At 42.0% G+C, this 20,055-nt stretch overlaps 2 protein-coding genes across 2 annotated transcripts; both read right to left on the reverse strand.

The window, feature by feature from the left end:
- Positions 1–1,139: 1,139 nt before the first annotated feature.
- LOC134288762 (uncharacterized) lies at positions 1,140–1,934 on the reverse strand. The gene has a single exon (XM_062854624.1). The coding sequence runs from the start codon at positions 1,932–1,934 to the stop codon at positions 1,140–1,142; it is 795 nt and encodes a 264-aa protein (XP_062710608.1).
- Positions 1,935–2,253: 319 nt separating this feature from the next.
- On the reverse strand, positions 2,254–3,450 carry LOC134288763 (uncharacterized). The gene has a single exon (XM_062854631.1). The coding sequence runs from the start codon at positions 3,448–3,450 to the stop codon at positions 2,254–2,256; it is 1,197 nt and encodes a 398-aa protein (XP_062710615.1).
- Positions 3,451–20,055: the final 16,605 nt, after the last annotated feature.

Here is a 20,055-nt window from a genome sequence, read left to right on the forward strand (position 1 = left end):
TCTCTCTTCTCGGCGTAACGTCCTCATTGGGACAAAGCCTGCTTCTCAGCTTAGTGTTCTATGAGCACTTCCACAGTTATTAACTGAGAGCTTCCTCTGCCAATGACCATTTTGCATGCGTATATCGTGTGGCAGGCACGAAGATACTCTATGCCCAAGGAAGTCAAGGAAATTTCCTTTACGAAAAGATCCTGGACCGACCGGGAGTCGAACCCGTCACCCTCAGCATGGTCCTGCTGAATACCCGTGCGTTTACCGCCTCGGCTGTATGGGCCCTCCATGGTGGATACAGGTGCCAATTGATAGATTCGTTGGCGCAAAAGGTGTGGATGCTGTCGGTGTTTTCCTGCAGTAGACGATGGATTTCCTCCAGCTCATTTTTTGCGCCTTCAAAATTTTTCCCGTTGTCGGAATAGACATCGGATGGTCGACCTCTGCGGGACACGAATCTCCGGAACGCTGCCAGGAACGTGGGTGTCGATAGGTCCCCAACCAGTTCGATGTGGACAGCCTTCGTGCTGAAGCACACAAAGATGCAGATGTAGGCCTTCGTTGGTTGTGCTCTCTTATGGATTGCCCGGAGATAAACTGGTCCAGCGAAGTCAACGCCGGTGATGCTGAACGGACGGCTCGGTCGAATGCGGTGGACTGGAAGCTGGCAAAGCTGCTGTGTTGCTGGAACGGGACTCGCTCGGTTGCAGCGGAAGCAGGCATGTATTTATTACGCCCTGGATTAGCCTTCGTCCTCGAATAGGCCAGAATTTTTCGCGCATAGCGGCTAGTGTGAGGCGGCCGCCACCATGGATTAGTTGAAGATGGTATTGCTTGGTGAGAAGGCGTGTGTAGGGGTGAGGATTTGGTAGGAGGACAGGGTGCTTGGTAATGTAGGGTTGCTCTTACAAATTTAATCTCCTTCCCACTCTAATTATGCCTTCAGGGTCTAGTATGGGGCTTAGACGGTGGATCGGCGATTTTTTGGAAATTGCTTTGCCACTGCGTAGGTGCTTCAACTCTTCTTTGAAACCATCGGCCTGGGTCAACTTGATGAGTATCGACTGGCTAGCGGCGAGCTCCTCTTGCGAAAGTGCGATGTTGGGAAGCGGATCACAGGAGGGAAGTGTACGCCGTTTTTCACGATATTAGCGGACAAATCGTAAGCAGTATGCGGTAATGCGGACCATTGCGGAATTCGAGGAGAATGAAGCGAAGTGCGGATTGACGAGCGTTTCGCTTCTGGCTATTGCCACGACGACCTTTCTACGTTCCTTTCCATCATCTGGGTATTCTGGTACTTGTTCACATGGCCATTGATTTCCTGGTAACGAAAGCCATTTTGGTCCATGCTTCCATTCTTCGCATTGGATGAACTCGTCGATTTCCATACCTCGAGATACGTGGTCGGCGGGGTTCTGCTTTCCAGCTGCATGGTTCCAGTGTGCTCCGTGGGTAGCTGATTGGATGGCGGAAACGCGGTTGGCCACGAACGTCTTCCAATTTTTGGGAGGAGCGTGAATCCATTGGAGCGTAACGGTGGAGTCACTCCAAAAATAGGAAGCGGGAACGTCGATCTGGAGTGCCTCGCTGATTTTGGTATGCAGTTTCGTTGCAAGGTCGGCGGTACATAGTCCGAGCCGCGGAAGGCTAATACGCTTCAGTGGGGCGACACGTGATTTTGATGCAAGTAGGTGGACGGCTACGTTGCCCTGGGAATCCACGGATCGGGCATACGTGCATGCGCCGTAGGCCACTTCAGACGCATCAGAGAAGGTGTGGAGCTGGATTGTAGCGTTCGGCAGGAGAGCGTAGCGTGGTACGTGGGAATAAGAAAGCTTCGGTAATTGCTTGGCGTAGCTGTTCCATTTGTCGGCAATCGATTCCGAAACGGCGGCGGCGTCGTAGCCAGAAGGTTGCAACCATAGGAGCTGCATCAACATTTTTGCACGGATGACAACAGGTGATACTATACCCAGGGGATCGAACAGCTGGGATATGCCGGACAGAATGGTTCTCTTCGTGGTCGGTCCATGGCTAGGTCGTAATGCGGTTTCAACTCGGAAGATGTCCGCCTCGGGTTCCTAACTAATCCCCAAAGCCTTGATCGTTTCATCCTTACCGAATTGTATTGCGGATTAAGTCCCGATTTGGTCAGGCTCCAGTCCCTGTAGAACTTCAAGCTTGTTGGAGGTCCACTTCCTCAGACGGAATCCGCCCTTCGCCATCAGTTCTCCCAATTCGGTCCTCAGCTTCAGGTCCTCAGATGGCTTCAGGAATCGACTGTGCACCACCAATAAAGTCGTCAACATAAAATCCTTTTTTGACTGCTGGTCCTCCCAGGGGGTACGCATCTCCTTCATCGTCGGAAAGTTGAACTAATGTACGAGTTGCTAGGAAGGAAGAGGGTGCCATGCCGTACGTTACAGTCAGAAGGCGGTAGGTTTGGACTGGGTCAGCATCATGGAAGCGAAACAGGATTTGTTGGAACGGTGTGTCGTCTGGATGGTGCAAAACTTGGCGATACATTTTTTCTACATCACTCACTTCGGCTACTGGGAAGGTTCGGAAGCGAAGGCAAATGGCGTGCATATCGTCCTGCACTACCGGCCCTATAAGTAATGCTTCGTTCAACGAGTGACCGGAGGACGTCTTGGCGGAGGCATAAAATACGACGCGAACCTTTGTTGTCGTGCTGGCCTCCTTTAGCACGGGGTGATACGGAAGGAAACATTGGTTTGATCCTTCAATCTCCTCGTCGGACACCAATCGCATATGGCCTAACTCCAAATACTCTCGCATGAACTTATGGTACTCCTCTTTCAACTGGGAATCTCGGTCCAGTCGGCACTCGAGGAGCTCGAAACGACGCAGTGCTGTAGCTCTCGATTCTCCAATAAGCTCATCAAAATTTTGTTTGCGTGGTAGTCGTACTATGTATCGTCCTTCAGGGTTCCGACTGACTGTTGATGCATAGAGGTCTTCGCATTTCTTCTCGTCCATCGAATAAGCAGATCTGGTCGGAAGTTTCTCTACCTTCCAGAAACGTTCCAAACTTTCTTCGAGCGATACCAAGGACATGGTGGTGATGGAGCAAGCGGATGCTTCTTGACGGTTCTTGGGGGTATTGACGGCACCAGAGACTATCCAACCGAAGGCGCTGTCTACCAGCAGTGGTAGGGAATCGGACAAGTGAATTCTGGCGGCAGACTTGAAGCATGAGAAGAAATGTTCATTCCCGATGATCATGTCAATACCGGAGCTCAGGTTGAAGTTTGGATCAGCATAGAACAAGTCCTGGGGCAGGTTCCAATCTTCGATGGGCACGTCGTGGGCAGGAAATTTAGGGACGACGCTTTTTAGGACCAGGAAATCAACGTCGAGAGCGAAATCTTCCTTGTGAGCGAATCTGCGTTCGGACAGCATTGCGAGCGTGCTGAGGCTTTTCTCCAACTCCATGAATCAAAACGTTCACTTTGCTACGTTGCAATCGTAGGATCGGCGCCATGTTCTCGGATATTATGTATGGCTTTCTGGGAAACGAAGCTTGTGGCTATGGAGTGGCGGACTGATGGTGCTGATTAACCGAGATCGATTCGAGGACTCGCATACGACGATGGAGGAATTCAACGAGGTGTTTGTACGTAAAAGCATTCAGAGTGGACGCATAATCCTCCCAGGCCTTCAGAGTATCATCATGCAATCGCGTACACAGGATGTGCTCCAGCATGGTACTCCAGCTATCCACAGGTTCACCCAGCTGACCTAAAATTTTCACATGCCGCTCGAAGTCATCAACTATGGCATGCAATGCGGATGCGGACTCTCTCTTCATCTTCGGACAGTCCAACAGTGCTTGAAGGTGGCGTTTTCCGTAGGAGGTACTCAATTGCGTAACGGCTGACGAGAACATCCCAAGCCAATGGATAATTTGCCGCGCTAATCCCAATTGACTCAATTAGTTGAGTTGCTTCACCTTTGATAGCAGCCCTTAGATAATGGAATTTTTAGATGTCCGCCACATCCGTGTTTGTGTGTATTAGTGCCAGAAACGTGTCGTGAAAGGCTAGCCAGTCTTTGTAGCCCCCCGAGAATTCTGGCTACGAGAAAGTAGGCAGTTTCAGACCCTTCAGAGTGGAAGGAGCCCCGGTGGTAGTGGGTGGAGGAAGATTTCCGTTCACATTAATAGGAGCAGGAAGTTTAGAGCGTAGGAAAGCTTTTATTTTAAAGAGCAACGGTTCAAAGTTAGAGCGATAGGACAGATTCCTCACCATGCCTTCGTTACCTTCCTCCATTTCCTCCAACTCGGCCTGCACGTCCTCCAACCCCTGCCAAATCACGTCCAAATTCTCCAACCGCAATTCGACCTCGAGCTTGTCCCGTTCCTCCTGGTACTGCGCCATAAACTGCTCAGCACGTCCTAGCGAAGCAATCAGGGTAGTGCGACGGGAGGCCAAAATCTGCTTTTGGCGTTCGTCATTTGTTTTCGAATGCTCAAGATTAGAGCTATTAAAAAGTGAGTAGGAATTCAAGACTGCCAGTTGTGGCAGCGTGGATATCAATGCTGCAGCATGAAACCCGACAGAACGTGCAAAGCTAAAAACAAACGTATCTTCTTTTAAAGAATGGGAGAGTTTATCTGTGAATTAATCTACAGACAATCCAAATTTTACTTTAATTGTAATACGATAAAAAAAAACTTCCCAAAACTGATTTCGGAAGTACATTATCCTTGTTTGTTTACTTTCGCATTCGTGCCAAATCCCTCTTTTCTTTCCCTTTCCAGTCCGTCGGCAGTCGAATCTTTTTCATTAATCCAACTCCACCTTTCCGAAAACAGCAGAAATCGAGCCCATTAACGGTTATGAATGGGAACCCTTTTGTTGTGTTGTGATGTGGCCTATTCAGCCGGCAGCCAGCTCATCCTCATTCATTCTCCGATGTTGTTCGGAAAGCAATAAAGAATCGTTACATAGTTAAAGACGGAAACGGCTTACATCTACGCTCTGTTCTCTGAGCCGCCCGGCCGGGCAGGTAACAGGTAGGATCGTTCTTTTGTCCGAACCAGACAGCAGGAACGGAACGACCAACGACGACGGTAGGTAATCCAATTTCGTTATAACATCCGGCTTTGAGGGAGGAGAGAGGCAACAAAAAAATAACGTCGAGAAGAGCCTTTTGAACTAGGATAATGAAAAAAGTTAAGCTCTTCAAACAGCAGGATGCAGGTACGTTACCTACACACCGCCGGCCAAAGCTGCTCTAACGGAAGCTCTTCTCTAGCAATTAATATCGTTAATATTGAAGTAAAAAGATACACATGGGAGCACCAAAGATGAGGCTTTTGTTGCCGGGAGCTGCCGCAGCCGGAAGAGAAAATGGATAAAATGTGGATTGTGGATGCGGTGCAGTATCATGGCTCTTTACCTGGTTTGCGACGTCGTCGTCGTCGTTCCATCACCATGGTCTGGTCGTATCATCGCATCGTATCGTCCGAAACGAGTCCCGGATTGTGCAGGATGAAACCACACGAAGGATCACAAGCGGCACCTCTTTAGTTGATGCATTATGCTTAATTCATGAGGCACAAAGTACATGAAATTTAATCACATTTACAGGGAATATGACCTCTTAGGATGAGTGCTTTAATCATTCCGGATTCCTATTACGCCCGACTTCAAGGATATCACCAACCATCCGGGCTGAAAATGATGATGGTTTTCCGTCACACGGGGTTGAATCAGGGATGGCACCTTCAAGTGTCGAGCTCATATTCGCCTTCATGCAAAAATCATTCGAATCCCGGTGTGTGTGTATGTTGAATGTAAGCTAATTAACACTTCAAAAGAGCAGTCAGTGAGTGTCAGTGGCACCAGCATCCAGCATCCATTAAATGTATGTGTGTGCATGTGCGTGGGTGAATCAACAGCAGCTGCAGACAGAGGATGCGGAAGGATGCTCCCAATTAGCTCTTGCAAATGCAAACAAAACATCCACCCACAAACGGGCTCTGTTCCGTTCTCAGTTTTGAGCTGTTCGCGTTGATGGCATCTAAAGCCTGTATCTGCAATAATTGGGACACAGAAATACACCTGTAACTCTGCAATAGATACATTAAAATTGCTCAAATTTGGCCTCATAACATCTTGAGATGTGTTCATTTCACCTGCAAAATATCATGTGGATCGTTGCAGTACTTTTTGTTGTAGCGATGAAAGAGTGAAATGTGCGCCATTGAATTTTGTACAGACCCTAGTTTTGCTTGCCAGCGCTGTAACTTTTGAATTTGGCGAAGAAAATGGCTGAAATTTTGAACACAAACCTCTCAATCTACATTTGTTGCTTAGGCAAAATTTCAAAAAAATCGATGCACTATCAACAATGTTATAGTCGAAACATGTATTGGGACTAAACGTGATTTTAGCTCCTCAGACAGCAAACAGTCTGCACCCTTTATTGTTCCGATTGTACTAAAGAAAGTACTATATCAATAATCATCAAATTTTGCAGGCATAATATACACGTTATCAACTATCTTCTGTAAAAATTTCATGAAAATTGGCAGAGAAATTCAAAAGTTATGAATAGGCAAACATTACACATGAAAAACACGAAAATTTTTCACTAACACTCACCCCTATCAACACCAGTAACTTTCAAACCAATTGATCAACGTTGATGAAATTTTGCAAGAAAGTGTCTCTATAAGTATCATAACTGCTAACGAAATTTTATAATTATCATCACAGAACTTTGAAATGTAGCGTAATAGAACCATCTATTATGCGAATGAAAATTGGTCATGATTGTACAAAATGCTTAAAACCACGTCTGTTTGTTTTTCATCCACAGTTAAAAGTAATGCATCGATTTTTATGAAATTTGGCACACATAATAAACATACACCAAAGAGTTCTTGGTCAATGATTTGGCAAATTTTACCGATTCATTACAGAGCTACTGCCGTACTTCTGTGTCCCGATTATTGCGGATACAGGCTTTAGGTAGGTAGGAATGAAATAACTTGCGACGACTACGACAACGACGACGAATGTCATCATAATCCATCAACCAGCATTGCACTGCTCTGGTTTTTGGTGTTCTGTCGTCTACCGGAAATGAATATTCAACCCGAAATGTGCGAAATGAAAAGTGAAGCTGTCCTGTGATTTTGGTGTGGAGTTGTTTCTGTTTGCTCATGCATTTTCAAAGTTGTTCACGGCATCACTCGATTCAGAAATTCCTCTAAGTATTTGCCATAAATTTGTTAAAAGATTTCTTAGGAAAATTCTTCAGAAACTTTACCATTAAAAATTTTTCAAAGGAATTATGTATGTATAAAACCTTTTACGGATTTCTTCAGAAAATTCTCCAAGGGTTTCATTAGAAAATTCTACAGAAAATTTTCAGAAGTTTTGCCGTCAGAAAATTTAAAATGGATTCCCTACGAATGTTTTAAAAAGATTTTTTTTTCAGAAATAGCAGTCTTTGATCTTCAGAGCGATTGTCTTTCTAGATATCTGCGACTGCAAAACTGAACTCCTAATACGTTATTTTCGAAACAGTCAAACCCCTAAATATCCAATGCTCATGAATTTCTTCAGAAATTTCTCCAAGAATTCTCACAGAAAATCTTTCAGGGATTCAATCGAAATTCCTCCAAAATTTCCTTCACTAATTCTTTCAGGAATATATTAAGAATTTCATCTACGAATTCCTTCAGAATTTCCTCTGAACTTTTTTTGCCATCAATCACTTCATTGATGTCATTGACAAGTCGTTCAGTTTTTCAATTGATTCCTTCAAATGGTTTTGCAGATTCCTTCACAAAATCTTCCAGGATTTTTTTTATGGATTCTTCCAAGGATTCACTCAGAAATTCTTAAAGGATTTCTCAAAAAAAATCTTCTATGGATTAATTCAGGAGTTTGTACAGCTTATCCGGGTATTCTCTCGCGAATTTCTTCAGGTATTCCATTAAACATTCTCAAAAGAATGCTGCTGGAAATCCTCTAGATTATCTAGCTAGATTTCTTTAAGAGATTTCAGAAGGAACTTTTCTAGGGACTACTACATAGATACCTCAAGTAATTCCTCCTGGTAGGCATGTCTTTTTTCACATTTTTTTTTTCAAAAACCTCTAGTAATTTATTTACGAATTAAATTTAGAATTCATTCAGGAATTTCTTCCTAAAAAAATCAACAGGATTTCTTTAAATTATTTTCAAGAGATTTTTCTGGGAATATTTGCAAAGGTTTGAAATTCAGATATTATTTCAAGAATCCCTTTCCCATTGAACAACAGATTCCTCCAGCAGTTACTTCAAAAAATTATCCAAGAAGTTTGTGATGAGTTTTCGCCAGGAATTATGAAATTATTCTGATTCTCAAAATACCTTAAGTAATTATTTTGTGAATTCCACCAGACGTTTACGAGCATTGTCTTCACGTATTCCTCCAGAGATTGCTTCAGAAAGTTCTGCAAGTATTTTTCCAGAATTTCAGCAGGAATTTTCACAGAAACTGTTCCGGAATTATTGCATAGCATTGCATATCAAATTCTGCTATACTTTGGCCTACGATGTGGACACGCTCCTTGCCACCGTGGAGTTGGCCTCCTACTCAGCGCACACGCCCATGTTGCGCTCATGAAGTGGGAACCTATTAATGAGAAGAAAATTGTAGCCAGATTCAGAACACGGGTTCGAAACCTTACCATGATCCAATGTTACGCGCAAACCGATGCTGCCAAACCGCAAGATAAAGAGAATAAAGGAATAATGCTCGAAAAACTATTGAGTTTTGTTTCTGGATGTTTCAGTCTTCGAGGGATTTCATTGGAGTATCATTGAGTGTCATGAGCCATGAGTGTATCAACAAGTTTCAGGAGCTTTCAGGTAGCTTGAAAGAGTTCTAGTCTGTTTAAGAGTGTTAATGAAGAGTTTCTTGGGACTTCAGGGGGCTTTAAGAGGATTTCAAGGCACTTAAATAAGCGGGTCTCATTGATTGTGGAGAGATTTCTGGAGGATTCAGGGGTGTTTAGAAGAATTTCAAGGTTGATGTAGAGGAGTTCGCTTTGGGAAACTTAAGAGAATTTCAGATGATTTTAAGGAGTTGTCAAATAAGTTTTGAAGGACCTCGGGGAGGTGTCAGGATATTTCCTGACTTTTCAAGGTTGTATCAGGGAATTTATGAGGGGTTCTAGGGATAAAATGGGGCTCCAAGTGCTTTAAGGAGAGATTTCCAAGGGTTCAAAGAATTTCATGAAGATTTCAGGGAGGTTTTAAGGCCGTCCAGGGAGCTTAAGTGGGTTTCAAGGGGTTTCATACGAGTTCCCGGGGATTTCGAGGCCTTCAGGAGAGCTCCAGGCGCGTCCAGCTACAGGTTCAAGTAGGGTTTAAAATAAGCTTTTGGAAATAGAAGGAAACTTACAAACGAGTTTCTAGGCAAATAATGACGATTTTGAAGGTTTAAGAAAACTGTTGTGTGAGTTTGTAGGAGCTTGTATGGGCATAAGTAAATTTAAAGGATTTGGTGGGTTTCATTACAAGTATCCGGTGGTCTACACTGAAGGGGGTTCTTGAATAGCCTTAGAAAGTTTAGCGAAATCCCAATGCTTACCCTTCAACAACAAATCGTACTTAAATGGAGGTTCGGGCGTAACAGAATATATTAGAAAATCTTGAGCTTCCGATGAGAAATCAAAGATATAACAAAGCCCAGAATATTCCCAAAAAAGGATCTACCCAAGAAGCTTCAATGGCAATGAACCTACAAACACATGGCACCACCCTGAACACAAGGCCAACTTTCTTTACTGCTCCTGTCATAAAATCAGATGCCCAATAAAATGATCCATATTATACTACCCCCTTTTGAGCCCGTAAACAAGGGCAAAGAATAAATATTGATATTGATAAAGCAAACACCCTCCGTACCTTGCCCCCTCGTACTCTTCACACTCAGTTGAATATCTCCTGTTGTGATATTATTGTATCTCCGTCCGTTGTCCTGATGCTGTTGCAGCTGCTGCTAGTCAGCCAGCCAGCCAGCCAGCCATGAGAGGGAGAAACGCTCAATTGGTCGTTCGATCGCAAGTCAGGCTCGTACCGAAAACAAAAACTAATAATCGCATCGATTCTGCTCCGGTGCTTGACGACCCGAAAAAAAATGCATTACAATTCCAGTGAAACTGGAAAATTTCTGGAACATATCTTGCAAATAAGTGGAACATGCGATTTTACATAATGCTGCATGTGATTTCATATCACAGACAATGGAAATTAGCAATGCAAACTGTACAGTTTTCGTAATACACCTATCTATTGTGTTAGTTACTGTAAAATTCTGCGCCTTAGAAATTTACACGTTTCTTTCTGATGTCGCTACATGTTTAGGCACACAGATAAAAAACGTGAGAATTTCTGTGACAAACGATGTACATTTTCGATCGTGGGATAACCGAAGAATTTGCATTATAAGTACACTCAAACCTACATTTAGGTTGAATCCGTATAGATAAAATCTATTTAGGTCCCTCCATTTAAGTACCGTTACCTAAATGGAATCTGATTGTGTTCATAGCAATTGGAGTGTTTCAGATTAGGGATAAGGTTGTTTTAAGGGAATTTAGTTGCAAGTGGAGTTAAGGGGAGTTCAGGGCATGCTCAGGGAGAGCAATGAGGGGGGATGTGGTTGGTTTGGGACTGTTTAAGGTTTCCTAAGTACTTTATTGAGCAACCTGAATCGTTTAAGAAACGCTTTGAAGCGCCGCTGAAATCTCTCTGAAGCTTACTTAAGAACTGTGATCCAAAATGTATTTTCAGAATCTGTAGACCCCTTTAACTCTCCTCTAAATTCCCTGTAACACTCCTGATACCCTCCGAAACCCCCTAAAACGCCTCTAAAGCCCGTCAAAAATCGTGTAAGCTTCCTAAAAAGCCCTCGAAATCCCCTTTAAACCCCATTGGATCCCATGTAACGCACCAGCGACCCTCAGAAACCACCGAAATCGACTATGTATCGCCTGAGTAACGCCTCTGAAACTCGCCAAAAATCATCTGAAGCTGTCTGAAATGCCTTCGAAATCCCCCTAAAACCCCCTCGGACCCATGTTACGCAACTGAGAATTTTCCAAACTCCCCGAAATTATCCCTGAAGTCCCCCTCCGGTGCAACGCCTCTGACACCCCCCTCCTCCCTCCTGAAATTCCCATGAAGTCTCTCCGAAACCCCGCTTGGCCTTCTTAAAATCTCCAGATCACTCGCCCTTCTTACACTTCTTTGCAATCTTCAAAACCATTTAGGTAAAATTCTATTTAGTCAGTCCCGACTTGTTACCTAAATGAAGGTTTTGGTGTAATGTAATTTTGAATAAATAAAATGTATGTCATGTAATTTACTATGATTCAGAGAGATTACAGTATTACAGAGATTATAACATAAATAAACTTGCTTTTTAACTCGGGATCACCTTCAAGGACTCTTCACTGTATACCAAGCGGGAGATACTCGCACTCGTTGATGTTCCCCGTGCTAACGGTGCTGCTGGAAACTCGTAAAATGAACTAAAGTGTTATTATCGTAAACAATTCCAAGTCAGTCTCGCCAGTCCGCCCAGCACAAACACAATGTATCGTTATTTTTGAGATGGAATTGCTCTCATTTGGTGGGGATGTTCAATATTTCTACCCCATCGTGTGTGCTTCAATTTCGAGCTGAACGATGAACGTACAATGAAAGAAAAAGTTAACAAAATAAATATAGATTTTAACTTTTCTTTAATGCCTTCCAATTCCCAAAAACTCCAACCAACCCAAAAAGTAACGAAACTATTTGGGAAATGTGCACCGTTTGGTGAATGTTGTTACCCAGGCTCCACCGTTAATGAAGGGTAGAGCATCGGTAAGTATCCAGTGTTGATCAGTTTCTTGAAGGGTGGCTTCATCCAAATAAACTTCTGCCTGCAAAGAAACGATGAATCTATGGTTTCAAACTTCTGTAGCCACAAAGAGCATGCAAGAATGTTTATTTAGTGTAAATAGTTTCACAATAGGGAGGGTTCGTTGAACTGGTGGATGGAGATTTGCATATCCTTTTCGAAAATAATATAGGGGTTGTGTTCTAGTAGTGGACCCCCCTAAAGAAAAAATAAAGCAAATATAAATGTTAGGCATCCTGATTCCTAGCAACTTTCACCGGGGAACGTCAATTTTATTTTGAAAATTTTAGGTTGTTTTAACTATTTAGCCTTCCATAGCTCGCGTGGTTGGCCACCACCGTCACACGGTGGTACACGCAGAATATAAATTGACAAGAAGGGGTTTCAACATGCTGTGGTGCTAACATCGCCAAGTACTCCATATTGGGATTCTGGAGAAGGCTTCGGATGCTGATGATTTCAAAGCAATACGAAACTTTAATTTGAAGTCATTATTTCGACTCTTATAAGCGTATAAAATACAATGGAAATAATCAAGAAAATTATCAATTATAAAAAAATAATGTAGTTGAGAAAGAATTTCAATCTTGAACAATTAGTGATGATGGAATTGGAGAATTTTCCAAGGAATTCTGCGAGAAATTTGTCCAGGGAATCCTAAAATTCCTAGATAGAAAATTTCGATCGGAATCCTTGTTGCAATCTACATAGATTCCTCCAATGATTCGTGCATGAATTTCTCCAGGAATTATCCCAAAAATTCTACCAGGAATTCCTCCTGAAATTCCTTAAAATGCCCCCAGGGTATTTTTTTTCAGGAATTCCTCCACGGATTCCTGCAAAAAAAATCCTAAATGTATTTCTCCGGAACTCCCACATTCCTCCAGGAATTCGTCGAGGAATTTCTCGAGCAGTTCCTTCCTCAACGGATTCCTCCAGGACTTTCAACATGACATTTTCTAGGAGTTTCTTGAGGAATTCCTCCAGGGATTCCTTATTGAATTTCTTCAGAAATTCCTCAAAAAAAAAACCCTCCAAAAGTTCGTCCAGGATACATACAATACATACCTTCAGAAATTCCTCGAAGAGTTCCTTCAGACATTCCTCCAGTTTTTTTTCCAGGAAACCTCATATTCCTCCAGTAATTCCTACAGAGATTCCTCCTGAAATTTCTTCTTGGAAAAATCCTCTATGTCTGTCAGAATACTTCCTTCCAATATATCGAATCCCACTCCCGACAAACTCGCAAAATGTGAGTTCTTCCTTCGGGAGGGAAGTAAAGCGTGGGTCCCGAGATGAACTAGCCTAGGGCTAAAAATCTCGTTAATACAGATGAAAAAAAAGAACTCCACAAATTTCTACAGGAATTCCTCCAGAAATTTCCTCCAGCTAATCCTGCAGAAAATCCACTAGAAATTTCTGCCAGAATTCCTCCAGAGAATCCTAAAGGGGTCTCCAGTTAGCCTAGTGATTAAGGCTATGGATCGCCAATCCGGAGACGGCGGGTTCGATTCCCGTTCCAGTCGGGAAAATTTTCTCCGCTCCCTGGGCATAGTGTATCATTGTACTTGCCTCACAATATACAAATTCATGCAATGGCAGGCAAAGATAGCCCTTCAATTAATAACTGTGGAAGTGCTCAAAGAACACTAAGTTGAAGAGAGGCAGGCCAAGTTCCAATGTGAAGGTCGAGCCATAAAGAAGAAGAAGAAGAAGAACCCTAAAGGAATGTCTGCCGGAACTCTTCAAGGTATTCCTCCAAGAATTTCATCAGGGTGCCTCAAGGGATTTCTTCCAGGAATTCCTCCACGGATTCCTTCAGAAAATCCTAAAGGAATTTCTCCCGGGACTCGTCCTGGAATTCCTCCAGGAATTCGTCTAAGAATTCCGCGAGGAATTCATCCAGGAAATCCTTAATTAAATCCTCCACAAACTCTTTCAGAAATTCCTTCCGAAATACCTCCAGGAATTTTTGCAGGGATCCCGCTAGGATTTCCTCCTTGGATTTTTCCAGAAAACCCTAGAGAAATTTCTCCCGGAACTCTTCCAGGAATTACTCGTGGAATTCCTCGAGAAATCCCTTCTGGATTTTTATAGGATTTTTTCAGGTTTTTTCCGGAACGTCTTGAGGGATTTCTCCAGACTTTCTCCAAGCGATAACTCCAGAAATTCCTCTAGGTATTCCTCCAGAAAGTCATCTCAGAATTTCTCCAGAGATTCCTCATGAAATTCTTCTAGGTATTCCTCCAAGAATTCCTCCACGAATATCTCCAGAAAAAAATCTTCCGGAACTTTTCCAGGAATTCCTCTAGGAATTTCTCGAAAAATTTCTCGAGGGATTCCTTCATGGATTTCACCAGGAATTTCTCCAGGAATTTCTTCAGAAATTCCTCCAGGGATTCATCAATAATTTTCTTCAGATATTCCTCAAAAATCCTTCCAGAAATTCATTCAGGGATTCTTCCAGAGTTTTTTCAATCATACCTCCAGGAAGCTGCAAATATGTGTCCAGAAATTTCTCAAAGAATTCCTCCAGAATTTTATACAGGTATTTCTGCTTTTTATCAAGAATTTCTAATGAAAAGCCTCTAGGAAATTCAAGAGGGATTACTCCTGAAATTCCTCCAGGAACTCCTCCATGGACTTTTCCTGAGTATCCTTCAGAGATTCTTCCAGGTATTAATTCTGGGCTGTAAAACGATGAGTCGATAAGGAGAGCTTTCCTCCAGGGATTCTTCCAAAAAATTTTCTAGGAATTTTCCAGCGATTTCTCCTGAAAGTTCCAGGGATTTATCCAGGAATTCTTTCATGGATTCCTTCAGGAATTTCTCTTAGGATTACAGCCGGGATTTCTCCAGGAATTTTCCAATGCTTCCTCCAGGATTTTCAAGTCTTCCCTTAGGAATGCTTCCAAGGATGCCTCCAAGTATTCCTCCTAAAAATCCTCCTGGAATTCCTTCTAGAATGCTTCCACGGGTTGTTCCAGAAATTCCTCCAAGAAGTCCTCCAGAAACTTCTCCAGAAATTCGTCCCGGAATATCTCCATAAATTCTTCCAGGAATTTCTTCACGAGGTCCTCCAGAAGTTCTACCAATGATTCTTTCAAGTATGTCTCCAGGGATCAGAAATTTCTCCAGGAATTCTTGCACGGGTGCTTCTAAGGATTCCTTCAGGAAAGCCTCCACAGATTCCTCAAGAAATTCGTTCAGAGTTTCCTCCTGAAATTCTCCCAGGGATTCCGCTAGGGACTTAGGGAGTCCTGCATAGATTCCTCCAGGAATAACTCCTGAGTTTTATCATGGAATTCCTGCAAGGATTCGTCAATGAATTCCTCGAGTAATTCTTCCAGCTATTCTAAAAATCCTTCGAGGCAATACTCCAGCAATTTATCCAGGAATTCCTCCAGGAATTATTTCATGGATTTCTCTACGGATTCCTTCTGTTTTCCCTTCAGGTTTTCAAACTGTAATTCCTTAACGGATATCTTCAGGAATTCATCCAGGGATTACACCAGGGATTTCTCAAGGAATTACTTGTGAAGTATAATCCCGGAATAAATCTGAGGTAATCTTAGGAGAAAATCCTGAAGGAATAGCAGAAGGAACTACGAAAGGAATCCATGAATATATTGTTCAAGAATCTTGCAAATAACTCCCGAGGGAACCTCATACGAATCCTCTTGAGGAATCTCAGGAGAACCTCTTGGAGGAATTCCAGAATGAACTTTTTAAGGAATCCTCTTAAAAATCTCATACAAAGAGCTGACTAATCCTGGAAAAAATTGCAGGAGAAATTGAGGAAAAAAATTCAGGCAGAATGCATTGGGGAATCCCAGAATGTATTTCCTAAAGAATTCCTACGGTAATCCCGGGAGGAATACCTGAAGGATCCCCAGTGGAGGTTCTAGGATTTTTCCTGAGATTCCCCTGGAATTCCTTCCGTGATTTCTTCACAAACTTATTCTAGATTTTCTCTAGGATATCCTTCTGTGATTTTCTAGGGAGCGATATCTAAGATTCTTTTCGGGATTGCTTCAGAAGGTCTCTCTGGGATCCTTTCAAAAAAATTTTCTGCGATTCCTTCAGGAACTCCTCCTGAGATTCCTTCGGGAAGTTCAAGAGATTCCTTCCGGTATTTTTCAAGGAGTTCCGGGAATCCGACAAGAAGTTCATCTGGGATTCTTTTAATGGCATCTTTTGAAATGCCTTAAAAACTGTTTTCGACTTCCAGAAGGCATTCCTGGAAAAATGTAATTCTGGAAGGAACTGTTGGAGGAAACATGTAAGTGTTCCCCAAGGAAACTCTTCAAGAACTTCATGAGGAATTCCATAAACAAAAACTGCTGGAGAATTTCTTTAAATCCTCCAAAAAATCCTCAATAAACTCCAGAAGGATTTCCATTAGAAACATCTGAAATAATTCAAGGAACTCCCTGAGAAATTCCAGAAGGGTTTGCAGCAATTCAGATGGAACTCCTGGTGGAAACCAGAAGAGAGTCCCTAGATGCATTCTGGAGAGTTATTGAAGCAATCCCGGAAGCAGTATCAAAATGAATTCCTGGAAGAAGTTCCTGAAAAAATCCGGAAGCAATTCCTGACAAAGGCCCTGAAGAAGTTTTCAAAGAACCTTCAAGGCAGTTCCTGTAAAAATCCCGGAAGAAGTACTTGGTGGATTTACCGTAGGAGTCCCGGAAGGAATTCTTGAAGCAATCCCAGGAGCAGCTTCCGAAAGAATCTCGAAAGAAGTTCCTCGAGGAATCCCGGAGAAGTTTTTGCAGGAATAATGAAAGAATTTCTTGTTAGGCAAAATGTAGGATTCCTGGAAGGCTCTCAGAAAGAATTCCTGGAGAAATCCCAGAAGGAGCTCCGGCAAGTCAGAGAAAGAATCTCTGAAAAAAATCCTGGAAGGAGTTGCAGGAGGAATCTCAGATTGAACCTTTCAGGAATCTCAGAAGGGATTCTTCTTCTGGGACTTCTGAAAGAAACTCAAAAAGAATCTCAGATTAAGCACCTTGAGAAATCGTAGAAGGGAATTATAGAGTGATTCTATGACAAATTAGTGGGGAATCGACGAAAATAAATCCTGGAAAAATCACAGGAAAAATTGCTAGGGTAATCCCAACAGGAATTTCGGAGGAGGAATAATTTCTAGATAAATTTCGGAAGGCATTTTGAAGAAATCCAAGAACTCCTGAAATAACCTTAGAAGTTATTCCTAAAGAAATTCCAGAAAGAAACCTGGGAGCATTTCCTAGAGAAATCCCGGTAAAAGCTAAAGAAGGAATCTCAGAAGTAACTCCTGGAAACCCCCAGAGGGAACTTCCGAAGGAATCCTAAATGAATCGCCGGAAGAATCTCATCAAGAACTTCCTGGGAATCGCAGAAAGAACTCATAGGGAATAGTCCTGGAACAAATTTGAAGACAAACCGCGATGGATTTCTTGAAGACATTCCGGAATTCTTCTTGAAATTCTTGTGAAGCCAAGAAGGACCTCCTGGAGGGCTGCCACCGTCACATGAAAAGTAGGGGTTTCTGAGTACTCTCAAAGACTTGAAATTCCATAGCAACAGCGGCTTGCAGTGCCATATACAGTAGAACTGTAAATAGTAGAGTACATCGGACATCAAGCGTGTGAATAGTATTTTTCAAGAGTGCGACTGTTGAATATGACGTCATACGTTCCATTGTTGTTGTAGGAATCATGTTTCATGCTCGTTTGGATACAGGTTTTGACAGTTCGTTTGGATACAACGGATTCATCTTCGTGGATCTATGTTTTCTCTACTATATATTGGTAGAACTCTTCCAGAAGTTCCTTCGGGTATCCTTTGGGACTCGACTTGGAAATTCTATACCTTCATATAGAAATTCCACCAGGAGTTTTCGACTTTTTAGGCTCATGGTATCAAATGGAGCTGGATTGGCTCATCACATGGCCTTAAAAATTGAAATATCTTCAAATAATCCCGAAATTCACATGCATCTCCGCCCGGAGTGGATCCAACCCTATGTCAAATTGTCGATACTATGGAAGTTTTTACACAAATATGGGTTAAATCATGCATTTATTTTGCACGCTAGCCGGAAAGAGATGAGGATTTTCTCAAAAACGTGTGTGAGAGAGCGGCGTAAAACGAGCTGAATACTCTGATAGAGGCTAGCAGGCGAAAAGTTAGTATAAGCTAAACAATAGCTGGTTAATGGTGTAAATGGCTGAACACAATGACAGCTGAATATTGGTCTGAAGTATGGCTTGTTCAACCTCTTTAATCCGCAATACATAGATGGTTGAATATCAAGTTCAATTGAATATTATTTATCTGGGTAACCAGCTTTAAACACCATCATACGAAATTAATCAGCAGCGGTTCAACCTTTAATCAAATAATTTTCGACAGCTGACTCAAGGTAGTTTTCGTGAAGTCCCCATCGCTTCTTCAGCCTCAATACAGACATAGTTCAACTTATGTTCTAGACTATTCAGACACAACAAGTAATTCTCTTGTTTTCGAGAATATGTATACAATTGTGTGTGGTGAGCTAAGATGAATGACTATAAATCAGGAGGTCCGAGTTCAGTTCCCAGTTTTCTCACAGGTTAGTTTATACATTCCTTATCATCTCTTCTGGAAATAGACGCAGCTAATGGTAAAAATAGGAACATGAAAGTGTTTTTTTTTTATTTTTTTCCACGATTAATAAATTTAATTTTATTACTGATTGAGCGCATATTAAGCCTTAAATCAGCCTTCCAATGAACCTCAAATCAGAATAAGGTTGAATAAAATTACCAAAATTAGACGTTTTGTAGCATACTAATTATTCCAAATTAACAATCATAAAATTACATTGATTAGGGTTTCCCAAATGGTCAACGACGGGAAATACCGACTTACTTTCTTACCTCTTCGAGTTGTAAAAACCCAAACAACCTTTTTACCAACAAACAAAAAACCCATCGCTTTTAACCTTTCTTTCAACCGTCAACAAAAAAACCCATACGTAACGGCACTGCAATGCCAAGGCAATGAACAATAAACTTACCTTTTAGATAAACATCACTTACCTGTAAAAACATCACCAGACTGTTGTACAAACAGCTACCTAGGCTAAGAGAAATGTGTAAACATAGTATATAAGATATAGTGAACATTAAAGACACATGATTCGTGAAGTTCAAGTTTAACTGAGCGGACACGCTGTCCGTTGTTTTATTCCTCAAGTTGTGACGTTCACCGCCAATCCTCTCTGAGTTTCTTCCGACCAGAACACCAGCGAACACGATGTTCGAAATGATTGTTGTTTAACTGCTAAAGTGTTATAATAGGCCGATACCGTCGCAGTTGCCGAATCCGCCGAGCGAGACGAAGAATTATTTCGTTCAATTATACATTATATTGTTTCCGACTAGAACAGTTTAGGAGCTAAACAAAGAAATACACATTAATAAAAACTAAAAAAAGGTAAACAAAGGTGCAGTCCTCTTGTGCTCAGACTGTGTTCAAATGAATGCTGATTTAAAATAGTTGGAGAAACGTATGTACAGCATCAAATTGTTACCTGGATAGAGCCCAGCAGCTAGAAACTTGTAGCCAGAGGCTACCAGCCAGAAGCTACCCAAGCAACACACATGTTATATAAGAGTTACGACAGCGCATGTTTTGGTTGTATAGAAGTTAATTCGACGTTATTTCAACATTGCGTTAGAATTACGTAAACTAAACTTCTATACAACCAAAACATGCGCTGCCGTAACTGTTATATAACATAAGTGTTGCTTGGGTAGTAGCCATAAACTAGCAGCTATACAACAAACATTTTAGATGTATAAAAGTTGAACCAACAACTGTTAAGCAAACTTCAGTTTAAGATATTGTTATTCAGCTATCTCTGACTCTTGGATTGAAGCTAGTAGCTAAAGGCTTCTAGCTTCTATTTCGTAGTTTAGTTCCTTACTGTTTTTTATCTTGCTTTACCGTTCTTGTACATTACTTTTAACTACTTCTAACTTAATTCTTGTTTCTAGATTCCATCTTGCTTCCATATTTTATCTTTCATTATTCCACCAAGTTTTTATCCTGTATAGCAAACATTTGTCTATTCACCGTTCACTTTCTCTGCTTT

This window comes from Aedes albopictus, chromosome 1, assembly GCF_035046485.1.
Source record: "Aedes albopictus strain Foshan chromosome 1, AalbF5, whole genome shotgun sequence".
NCBI classification, from domain to species: domain Eukaryota; kingdom Metazoa; phylum Arthropoda; class Insecta; order Diptera; family Culicidae; genus Aedes; species Aedes albopictus.

What these genes read in the sequence shown, in the direction of transcription:
- LOC134288762 (XM_062854624.1), bottom strand. Translation starts at nt 1,934, where the DNA reads ATGTTGATGCAGCTCCTATGGTTGCAACCTTCTGGCTACGACGCCGCC.
- LOC134288763 (XM_062854631.1), bottom strand. Translation starts at nt 3,450, where the DNA reads ATGGAGTTGGAGAAAAGCCTCAGCACGCTCGCAATGCTGTCCGAACGC.